This window comes from Arachis stenosperma, chromosome 4 (genome assembly GCF_014773155.1).
Source record: "Arachis stenosperma cultivar V10309 chromosome 4, arast.V10309.gnm1.PFL2, whole genome shotgun sequence".
NCBI lineage: Eukaryota > Viridiplantae > Streptophyta > Magnoliopsida > Fabales > Fabaceae > Arachis > Arachis stenosperma.
The window spans coordinates 49,450,729-49,463,338 of record NC_080380.1 but is presented as its reverse complement, the minus strand read 5'-3'; the positions used below and the strand labels follow the sequence as shown (position 1 = coordinate 49,463,338).

At 34.8% G+C, this 12,610-nt stretch overlaps 1 protein-coding gene across 1 annotated transcript; it reads left to right on the top strand.

The window, feature by feature from the left end:
• Nucleotides 1-248: 248 nt before the first annotated feature.
• On the top strand, nt 249-11,436 carry LOC130974964 (uncharacterized). The gene is made up of 4 exons (XM_057899798.1): nt 249-623; nt 963-1,199; nt 1,521-2,363; nt 11,311-11,436. The coding sequence occupies exons 1-4, from the start codon at nt 249-251 to the stop codon at nt 11,434-11,436; spliced, it is 1,581 nt and encodes a 526-aa protein (XP_057755781.1).
• Nucleotides 11,437-12,610: the final 1,174 nt, after the last annotated feature.

Here is a 12,610-nt window from a genome sequence, read left to right as displayed (position 1 = left end):
TTGTTTTGGGTGAAATTCATTTTTCCACCAAAATTTCCCATCAAGTTTTTGGCGCCGTTGCCGGGGATTGATTAGATTGACAATGATTAAGTGAGGTGGTAGTTTAGATCAAGCACTTTTTCTTTATTTTTCTTTATTTTTACTAAGCACATTAACTGTTTGACACATTGTGTCACCTAACCCTCTAACCACATTCTAGCACTAGAATACTCATGTTTTATTTGGTTTGTTTGTGATTTTTGCAAGTCATGGAGGCTGAGGTGCGTGAAGAGGGAGTGAGCAACAATGCCCAGCCTGAAAGAAGGGTGTTGGCCTCTTACACTATCCCCAATCCCAGACATTATGGGAGCAGCATCCTCGCCCCAAATGTTCAGGCAAATGACTTTGAGTTGAAGCCTCAACTAATCACCTTGGTGCAGAACAATTGTGCTTATGGAGGTGGCCCTCTTGAAGACCCCAACCAACATTTGTCCGTTTTCTTAAGGATTTGTGAAACGGTCAAGACAAATGGTGTGCATCCAGACACATACAAATTGTTGCTGTTCCCATTCTCATTAAGGGATAAGGCTGCACAATGGCTTGAAACTTTTCCCAAAGGAAGTATCACTAGTTGGGACGATTTGGTGACTAAATTTTTAGCCAAATTTTACCCACCCCAAAGGATCGTCAGGCTGAAAACTGAGGTACAGACATTCACCCAATTAGATGCCGAATCCTTGTATGAAGCATGGGAGAGGTACAAAGCTCTAATCAGAAAGTGTCCCCCAGAAATGTTCAATGAATGGGATGTGCTACAAAATTTCTATGAAGGCTTGACGTTGAAATCTCAAGAGGCATTAGATCACTCTGCTGGAGGTTCATTACAACTGATGAAAACTGCTGAAGAAGCCCAGAATCTTGTGGACATGGTGGCCAACAATCAATACTTCTTTGCTCATCAAAGAACCCGCCAACCATCACAGAGAAAGGGAGTATTAGAATTGGAAGGAGTGGACTCCATTTTGGCTCAAAACAAGATAATGCAAGAGCAGATTCAACAACAATTTGAGCAGATGGCTAAAAAGATTGATAGCCTGCAAGTTGCAGCAGTGAATACAAGCCAGCCATCAACCAAATGGGGACAAAATGAAGAAAACCAAGAAGATCAGCAGCAGGAACAACCTCAATATGTGCACAACCAAAGCTCCGGCCAAAATGAAGTCTATGGTGACACCTACAATCCATCTTGGAAGAACCATCCAAACATAAGATGGGGAGATAACCACACTCAAAACCAGCAACCATGGCAAAGAAACTCAAACCAAAACAACTCAAGAAACAACCAAAACCACAACCAGCAGAACACTAACCCCAATCCATATAGAAAACCCCAAAACAACCACCCAAATTCTAGCTCCTATCCACCCAATAACCAAACCACTAACCAAAACACCTACCATCAACCTTCAACATCTCACACTCAGCTACAAGCATCACAAGACACTCAAAGAATCTCCAATTTGGAGTTATTGATGGAAAAGATGATGAAGCACCAAGAGATAATGATGGAGAAACTCATAAAAAATCAAGAGATGGCAAGACAAGATCAAGAAGCAGCAAGAAAAGATCAAGAAGCAGCAAGAAAAGATCAAGCCACAACAAGCAAAAACCAAGAAGCTTCAATCAAAAATCTCGAGAGGCATATGGAACAAATGGCTAAACGAATTACAGATGCATCCCCAAGTGCCACTCAAGACCACCCAAGGGACAAAGGAAAAGCTACAAAGTGGGAAGAGTGTAAAGCAATCATAGTGGAAAGTGAGAAGAAAGCCATCAATCAGGAAGAACACAACAGAGAAGTTCCACAAGAAGAGACAGAAGAGAGAAGTGAAGAGGATCAGAAAATCAAGAATGCAAAAAGCTCAAAGAGAGATAAGGACATTCTTAAAACACAACTACAAGAGAAGAAGGAAAGGGTGAAGCCACATATCCCCAAACTTCCATACCCTCAGAGGTTCAAAAAAGAGAATGAGGATAAGCAATATTCAAAGTTCCTGGACATATTCAAGACCCTCAGCATCAATATTCCTTTCTTAGAAGCACTTGAACAGATGCCAGTGTATGCCAAATTTATGAAGGAAGTGCTGACAAAGAAAAAGTCCCTAAAAGAAGGACAAATTGTTGAGATGACAAAGGAATGTAGTGCTATTTTCCAAAGAGAGTTGCCAGAGAAAAAAGATGATCCTGGGCGTTTTTACATACCTTGCACCATAGGAAACATAACAATTGAGAAGTCATTTTGTGACCTGGGTGCAAGCATAAACCTGATGCCTTTGTCTCTAATGAGGAAACTTCAAATTTCTGAGCTGAAATCCACACGAATAGTTCTCCAAATGGCTGACAAATCCACTAAGCAAGCACTGGGAGTTGTGGAGAATGTATTGGTAAAAGTGGGAAAATTCTTTCTCCCTGCTGACTTTGTTATCTCAGATATAGAAGAAGACCCTAACACTCCCATCATCCTGGGGAGGCCTTTCCTAGCTACGGGCAGAGCATTGATAGATGTTGAAAAAGGGGAATTGTTGCTAAGAGTGCATGATGAGCACCTAGCATTCCATGTTTTTAAAACCCTGCATGAGCCCACTCAAGAAGAAGATTGTATGAAGGAGAAGGCCAGAGATCAAAGCTTGAAGCAGGCATTCAATGAGTCAAATCCAAGACTTCTAAATCTACGATTGAAAGAAGTAGAAATGGTGCAACAAACCAAAGAAGTTAAGGAGGAACTAGATCCAAAACCCCCAGATGAGAAATTCAGCATCCCAGATAAAGAACCACCAAGGCAGGGAGTATCTCTTGAGAAAGAAAAGAAGAAGAGGCCAAGAGGGTGGAGAAATAAGAAAATCCCTACTGAAGGCTTTTCACCAGGGGATAAAGTGGTGTTAAACACCCAACCAGTGAAGGTGTCTCCACAATTATCTGAATACTACACTGTGAACCGAGTCCTTTCATTTGAACACCTAGAGATCATCAAAGAGGAGACTGGAAGGAAGTTCACAGTAAGAGGAGAAAAGCTGAGGCACTATGATTTTCAACCTCCATGATCAAAGAATGAAGGATGTCAAGCTAGTGACATTAAAAGAGCGCTTGTTGGGAGGCAACCCAACATGAGGTAGTTTTCTTTTCATAACTTTTTCAATAAAAAGGTTGAATAATTGGTATGTATCGCAAGGAGCTAAGTTTGGTGTTCCACACCAAAACAAATTAAGAGAGAATGAAGCATTCTAAGTTTGGTGTTCCACCAAAATCTCACTTAAAAGCACATTCTCACTTCCTGCACAAAGCTAGCTCTAAGCAATCAGACAAATCATTCAACCATTTAATTGCTTTCTAGTTTTAGTTTTATAACCTTTAGCAAGGACACAAGATTTTACATATAGTTAATCTGTTGCATCAAAAGGAAGTGGCAAGGAATTAAGTTTGGTGTTCCCACACCAAATTAAATCCAAAAGCCACATTCAATTCATGCATACTAACCAGTCACCTAAGGGCTTGAGAAGCAAGCAACTTTTGAGAATTGTGCAGGGAACTAACAACCATTTGAAGATATTATACATCATAACTCAAAAGGAGCACAACAGAAGGAAGGACAAGAGGACTGCAAACCAATAGGTTGTATCTATACTTAACTCTTGCTGTTGAGAAATGTTTTGACTTATGTCTTGCTAAAGTGTTCATTTAGTACAAGTAGAATCACTCTCTGCAACAAGTAAGCTAGTCTAAGTGTGTGCTTGCGTGTTTACTTTCACTTAACCAAATGCATGCTTTGTCCCCTGCATCTTTAATTCAATAAAAAGAAATGTTTGGAATGTGAAGTAAGATAGTCTCTGTTAGATAGAAATAGAATAATAGTAAGTGGTGGTATGTGTGTGATTGTATAATAGCTCACTTTTAGTGAATAAAGAGCTAGGATATCTCCTTCCAAGTATAGAGTGACCTACTGTCTATGGATCTCAATTAAATAAAGATCCTTGGTAAGAAAGAAAAACAAAAAGAAAGAAAGAAAAGAGATAGCCAAAAAGTGGCAGAAAAAAAAAGAAAAGGAAACAAAAAGAAACAAAGCTGGACACCAATAGCTTGAACTTTAAAATATATGCCTGTGGTGTCTGTGTATTAGGATCTGCTTGGACTACTAAGCTCTTTGGAGTGCTTCAACACTCGGTGACTTGGATTAACTAATCCGGGATCATCAGCTGAAAATCCACTATCAAGAGCAACCTAACTACAAGGCATTTAGTAACCAAAAAAAAAGGTGCTGGGCATCAATGTTTAAAAGGAAAGGTGAGCCAAGTGTCCATGGTGAATAATGTGTCAAGTATACAGAAAAGAAAATGAACTTGCTACACATGACACTCAAATAAAGCTTTGAACAAAGTAATAGCCAAGGATAAGTGAATAATGAGAGGTCATAGCTGTAAGTTACTTGAAGCTTGAAGGAGACTTTCTAGGCCTAAGAGTCAATAAGAAGTGAGTATTGCATATCCACACAAAACCCCATGAACTACCAATAACTTCCTGCTAGCATGAACACCCTCTTCCATTTCATTCTTTCTTCTTAATAATTCATTTCTTGCTTGGGGACAAGCAAGCTTTAAGTTTGGTGTTGTGATGACAAGTCATCTTAGCCTAGTTTTACTAGTCTTTTTCTTTTGTTTTCACTTGAATTATGCACTTTCTTGAGCCATAAGCAAGCCAATTGGGTAAAGTTTCATGCTTCCTTTGATTGAATCAACCATATGTGAATTAATGCAATTTCATGAGGTTTGAAGCCATAAATGTTGCATATTATGATAGATTGAACATCTCATGATTTTGAGCATAGCTTTGATGTGTTTGGTTGATTTATGATAGGTGAAGAAAGCTTGGAAAAAGGTTGAAGCAAGAAGGAATGGCTAGAAGCAAAGAGGGAACAATGAAACAAGTGAAATTGAACCAGGAAATATAAAGTTGGAGTTGAAGTTAGCCCTCAAACTTTGGCACAAACTTTTGGTGCAAAGTTAGCCTCAAAGTTAGCCCCCTAACTTGAAGGCTAACTTGAGAAGTTGAATTTTCTTCCCTGGGCCACTCAAAGTTTGCGCCAATGTTAGCCCCCTAACTTGGAGGCTAACGTTGGCATGACAATTTCTTCCCAGGATGGCCAAAGTTTGCGCCAACGTTAGCCCCCTAACTTGGAGGCTAACGTTGGCATGTTAATTCTCACCCAGGGCATTCAAAGTTTGCGCCAACGGTAGCCCCCTAACTTGGAGGCTAACGTTGGCGCCATTCATGCATCAGGAAGGGCCAACGTTGGCGCTGAAGTTAGCCCCCTAACTTTGGCACCAACGTTGGCATCAGGAAGTGTGGTGTGCTGATATGAAAAGTTGGCCTTAAAGTTAGCCCCCTAACTTCAACTCAAACTTTGAATCCAACTTTACAAAACTCAAATCCGGTTCACATGGTTCACTTGGGTTTCTCTCCAAACTTCAAGAGCAATTAACCAAGGCCTCTTTCAACCCAATTTCACCAAGAGCAAAGGCCCAACTCAAGGCTTGGAGATCAATTGGAGAAAGTGTATAAATAGGCTAAGATTCAAGTTAGTCGAGAGAGAGCTCTTCTTTTTAGTTTTGCTTAGTAGTTTTCGGAGAGCTTTTGGTATTGAGTGACCTTTAATTTCTTAGTTTGGGGGAAGGAGAATTCCATTCTCTTCCTCTTAGTTTTATTGCTTTCAATTTCAAGTACAATTGTCTTGGATCGTGGGTTAGAGAATTGAAGGAATTCTGTTTCAATCTCACCTTGGATTTTGTTTATTTTCACTGCAATTAAGCTTCTGTTTCTTTTACTTGCTTCTTCATCTAATTTCCTTGCAATTTAAAATTCTCTTGCTATTGTTCTTGTTGGATCTAGGAAGGCATTGAGATCTAGACTTGGTTTTCTAGTCTCTGGGTCCTGAGATCTCACTTTACCATTTCAATTTTCTGTTCTTGCTTTAATTGTTCATTTTACCTCTCTGTTTGAATTCAATTAAATCCCAAATCCCATTTACTCTCCTGTTTGATGCAAGTTAATTTCTCTTAGTTTAATTCCTGCAAATACAAATCCCAATCCCCTTTACATTTCAAGCCATTTACATTTCTTGTCATTTAAGATTATTGCAATTTTCATTTCTTGCTCTTTAAGTTTATGCCATTAATTTCTTGCTTCTTAAGATTCATGCCAATTTCCCATTCCCTTTACTTTCAATGCAATTTAAATTCTGCAAAGTACCACTCAATCAACCAAATCTTGATTCGCTTGACTAAATCAACCACTAAACTAAAATTGCTCAATCCTTCAATCCCTGTGGGATCGACCTCACTCCCGTGAGTTTTTATTACTTGATGCGACCCGGTGCACTTGCCGGTTAGATTGGTGTTGTTTTGGGTGAAATTCATTTTTCCACCAAAATTTCCCATCACCAACTACCTCTCAAATCCTAGGAGTTATAATGAAAGAAGAACCTTTTGAGATTGATAAAAATTGGATTAGTAAAGATATTTATACAGAATATAATATAGGATTAAGAAACTGGTATTTTACTAGATATTTTGAAAAAGAAACTATCGAAATAAGAAAGGAATTTTATGATTATTTAATAAAAAATAAAATCAATTTATACTTCTTCTACTGGTTAAAAATCTATTTTCATGATTTCAAAAAAGAATTTTGTCCTTTAACTAAGACAACCACTATTTGGAAAACAAGCACAGGGCAAACCATAGAATCCCAATATCCACTAAAAGAAACCATAAAATACACGTAGCACACAATTTAGAACTAGAAGCCACCCCCTATAAAGATAGTGGAATAGAAAGAAGTGTAGACAAAAGAGAGATTAAAAAGGTACATCAACAACTCAACTACACCAGCACAGTCCTAGATATTATGAAAAACCAGTTAGAAAGAATTGAATATCAATATGAACAACTTAAGCCCATTGAAAAACCTATATATAAGTTTCAAAGTCCAGATATAATCAAACTTAGAACAAATGTGAAAGCAAATATTTATGAGTTAAAAGAAAAACTTAAGTCCATAACTTTAGAAAAAACAGCTATTAATATAATAGAAATCAACAAAATGACACACAAGAATCAGTATTATCCAAAACTAAGAAATTATTATCCAAGACCAACCCCGGCTAATGTAAGCCTTGAAGAAAGAACACAGCTAGTATAAAATAGTTTTACCAGATCCGAATTAGTAGAATGGAATTTAGATGGGTTAAGTGAACAAGCCATTTTAGATCTAATGTGTAGTATGACTATGGCAGCAACTGCTTATAAGGCAAAACGAGCTACTGATAGAGAAGCAGCAGTCATGATCACACAAGGGTTCACGGGACAATTAAAAGGATGGTGGGATAACTTTTTAACTATACCAGAAAGAGAATTAATCCTAAGTAGTATAAAACCAGAAGACCAATCACAAGATGCCACAGTAACCTTAATTTTTACAATTATAAAAAACTTCCTAGGATACCCAAATATTTTTAAAGATCGAATAAGAACCCAATTAATGAACTTACGATGACCTACAATGTCTGACTATCGATGGTATAAAGATGTTTTTATTTCTAAAGTTATGATGAGAGATAATGCAGCAGCCCCTTTTTGGAAAGAAAGATTCATAGTTGCCCTACCCAAACTCTTTTCAAAAAAGGTTTTACAAAACTACAATCTTTATTTGGTACTCAAATACCATATGAAGACCTAGCTTTTGGCCAAATACATAATATAGTAGTACAAACCGGAGTAGAAATATGCACTGACACTAGATTACAAGAGAAAATGCGAAGAGAGAATATGAGCAATAAACGAGAATTAGAAAACTTTTGTCAACAATATGGCATTACAATTGAAAAAGCACCACCTAGCAATCAAAATAGAGTCATTAAGAAAAGAAATACAAAAACTATTGAAAATTGGTATAGGTATCAATCCAAAGAATCTTATACAACAGGAAATAAGCCAAAAGAAAATTATAGGAGAAAACAAAAGTGGAATAATCAAAAGAAAAATAATAAGAAATAAATAGTTTTTTGGAAGTGTAAAAAATCAAGTCATTATGCCAATAACTGCAAAACAGAAGAAAAAATAAACAAAATCATTAATGAAGAAGTAAGAAAAGCTTTAGCAGCTATATTAATTGATAGTGAATCAGAGAGCAAAACGGAAAAAGAATATTCTTCTGATGAGTCAGAAAATTTTATTCAGCAATTAGATATATCATCTTCTTCCAAGTCTTCTGAAATAGAGGAAGATTCGTGTCAAGGACAAGGAATATGCAACTGTGATAGTTGTGTAAAATTCCTGAATGTAATTACGAGAACTCAAAAGTCAATCAATACCTTAACGAGGGAACAAACAAACACTCTAATTTCTATAATAGATAAATTAGGAGATTCTCCCTTAAAAGATGAATTCTTATTTCAATTAAATGATCTGATTAGGAAAGAAAAAAAATCTAAAGAAGAAATAAGGCTAAAAATTAAGGAAATATATAATAGGTTTAGAACACCTAAAGAAGAAACTTCTTTAAAACACTTACAAGAAGAGATAAAAATGTTAAAATCCGAAATTTCTGAATTAAAACAACAAAATATATCTCTTGACTATAGAATACTAAAATTAGAAGGAAACAACATAGTAAGATTACAAAAAGGAAAAGAAAAATTAGAATCAATAGAAGAAGAAGAAGAAATTATAAATCCAATTAATTTTATTAATGAATTATCATTATTAATTAACCAAAAATGGTATATCCCTATAGTCATAATAATCGGAATAGAGAAATTTGAGTTTATAGCTATGATAGACTTAGGAGCAGATGTAAATTGTATCCAAGAAGGATTAATACCTACCAAGTACTATGAAAAAACAACTGAAACTATTCTCAAAGCATAAAATGACAAAATGACTATAAACTATAAGACTTCTAAAGCAAAAATTTGTAAAGGAAGTGTATGCTTTTCAACTACCTTTTTCTTAGCAAAAAGAATATCTCAACAAGTTATATTAGGAAATCCCTTCACTCTACTATTATACCCTTTTACGGTAGACGTAGATGGTGTAACCACCTATTGTATACCAAACCAACCTATTCTATTCGAATTTATACAAAAACCAAAAAGGAAAGAACTAAACTTACTACAATAAATGGCTACTTCACAAATCTATATAATAGAAAGAAAAAGAAACAAGTTAGTTTTCTGAACCAAGAAATTGTATATAAAAAAATAGAACAACAATTAGAAAGTAAAAAAATTCAGACTTTAATAAAAGGGATAGAAGACAGAATAAAAAAGGACTTGTGTAGCCTAAACCCAAAAGCTTTTCATCATAGAAAGTTACATGAAATATCTTTACCCTATGAAGATGACTTTAATGAAAAAGATATCCCCACTAAAGCCAAACCAATACAAATGAACAAAGAGTTATTGACATATTGTAAAAAAAAAATCCAGGAATACTTAGATAAAGGACTAATCAGGCCATTAAAATTTCCTTGGAGTTGCACAGGGTTCTATGTAATGAAAGCTTTAGAAATCGAAAGAGGAGCTCCAAGGTTAGTAATTAATTATAAGCCTTTAAATAAAGCCTTAAAATGGATGAGATATCCTTTACCAAATAAAAATGACTTAATTAAAAGACTAAGTAAGGCTACTATATTCTCTAAATTTGATTTAAAATCCGGATACTACCAAATCTCAGTAAAAGAAGAAGACCGATATAAAACAGCTTTATATTACTCTTTGGACATTATGAATGGAATGTAATGCCCCAAGGATTAAAAAATGCACCAAGTGAATTTCAAAAAATTATGAATAATATTTTTTATGCATATGTAGATTTTACCATAGTCTACCTAGATGATGCTCTTGTATATTCTAAAGGAATAAACCAGCATATTCAACACCTAGAAAAATTTATTAATATTATAAAAAAATGGTCTTGTCCTATCTGAAAAGAAAATGAATATATTTATAACGAAAGTAAGGTTTCTAGGATATGAAATTTTCCAAGGAACAATTACTCCGATTAAGAGATCTGTTGAATTTGCAGAAAAATTTCCCAATGAAATTGTCGACAAAAAATAATTACAAATATTTTTAGGATGTCTTAATTTTGTAGCTGAATTTCTACCAAGAATAAGAACTTTATGTGAACCTTTGTATAAAAGGCTAAGAAAACAGCCTCCTCCTTAGACAGAAGACATGTCTAAAATAGTTCAAAAAATTAAATATTTAGTAAAAGAAATTCCTTGTTTAAGTATACCAGACCCTAAGACAAGTCTAATCGTAGAAACAGATGCCTTCGAATTAGGGTATGGAGGAATACTTAAACAAGTTCTTCCAAACTCCTCAAAGGAACTAATAGTCAAATATCATTCGGGTGTATGGAATTCAGTCCAGAAAAAATATGCTACTATTAAAAAAGAAATATTAGCCATTGTCTTATGTGTTTCACATTTTCAAGAAGACTTATTCAATAGAACCTTCTTAATCAGAACTGATTGCAAAGCAGCGCCTAGTGTATTAAAGAATGATGTTAAAAATCTAGTTTCTAAACAAATATTTGCTAGATGGCAAGCTATATTATCATGCTTTGATTTTTCTATTGAGCATATTAAAGGAGAATCAAATGCATTACCTGATTTTCTAACAAGAGATTTTTTGCAAGGTAAAAATGAGCAAGAAACAAGCAAGCAGTGAAGATTATGGTCAACCTCTTGACCAACCAGCAACTCCAATACAAGCTAAACAATTATCTATCTAACCCTTGACGATGTCACAGGTTGTTAAAAGTGAAAAATCATCAGCATCAACTAAAAGTTTATATGAGGTCCCTACACTTAACAGATATACATTATTGCAGCCATTAAATTTGTTTAAAACTAAACCATTATTTGAAGAACATCCTTATCATGAAAAACCCGTACCTCTAAAAATAATAGCTTTAGAGAAAAAATGGTTTAAGATGAATAGAAGAATCCTTTATAAAATAGTTTTTCCAAATACTTTTCACTATCCTCCAACAAACATCCAAAAAACCCGAACCTTTTATGAGTTTATCTTAGTAGACACAGGATCAATTGAATTAACTCATAATAAAGACCATACCACAAAAGATACAATATTCTTAAAAATTAAGATTATGAAAGTAATCACATTATCAGAATGGGAAAACCCTCATTTTCATTGTAAAAGTTTTACTAAAAACTTTGAACCACAGTACTACTCCTATTATGATTATATAGATGCCTGGTGGAACACCTTATATCTTTCTCCAAATCCCCACTCTTGGTTCATTTGGTTCCGAAAAGGGATTTCTCTACAGTTTTCCAAATGGTTCCAGATATGGTTTCAAGAGTTTGGACCAATAGAAGCAATTTTTCCAAAAGAAGCCAGTATGACTTATGAATATTTCAAAAATAAAACATCATTTCTAGATGGATATAAGCTGATTTCCTTCATTCCCACTATGGGAATATGTTGAATAATGACCTGGGAATATAATTCCGCATGATATGAAGATACTCCAAGTGTATAATATTTAATTAGAAACATAAAAGTGAAATGGTGGAATAAATTCGATCTGAACCTAATTAGTAAAAGCAATTGATAATTGGATGACTATATCCCAAAAAAGAGCATAACCCCCAAGCCACAGTTTAGGATTCGAAAAAATATCATTCGAAAAAGAAACTCGCTTTCTAGCCCATAAAAAACAAATGATGGCGGCCCTTGCAGCGGCCACCTCAGAAGAAGAGATCCATAATTCTTTAAAAGCAATAAAAGCAGAACCAACAAACGAAGATGAATAAGTCCAGTCCAGTCCAGGACTGTACATACAAGATACCCAAGATCCATTTGAAGAGTAAAAAAAAAGTCCCAAAATTAGAAAACAGACACCTGTACAAAGTTGAGAGAGAAGATGTCAAGACGATTTCAGAAAATAATAAAAGCATCTCATGCAGAAAGGAACAAAAGTCATTAGTAGGATTCCAACAGAATCACAGCAGAAAGAACAAAACTAGCTACCAGTTTACAGAAAACTAGAACATAAGACATTAACTCGGAGACAGAACCTCTGAATCAGCCCACAGCAAGAGCAAATGGATTTGCAAAACCAAGGGTTAGAATGTAAAATAATAAAGGGCTTAGCCTAATATAAAAGGGGAGGGGGAGGGGGTTGTTGATCATCCGCAATTCTACACACGTCCTCTCATACTCTGAAACATAAACACTTTTAAGCTTTCATTGCAATCCTTGTGTTTAAAAGGTTCATCATTTGTATTTTGGTTCAAGCCTCTGAATTATAATACAAGTTCATATTACTCCATCATCAAGTGAGTATTAATATTTAGTTCATTATTGATATATTAGATTTTATTATTATATTCACGGTACTTTTTAGTACTCTATTTATTATTAATTTTAATATATATATATATATATATATATATAATAAATACGTACATAAAAATCTAATGAATAAATTTATTATTACTTTTATCCAAAAAATACAAAAAATTATGGTCCAATATTATTATGCAA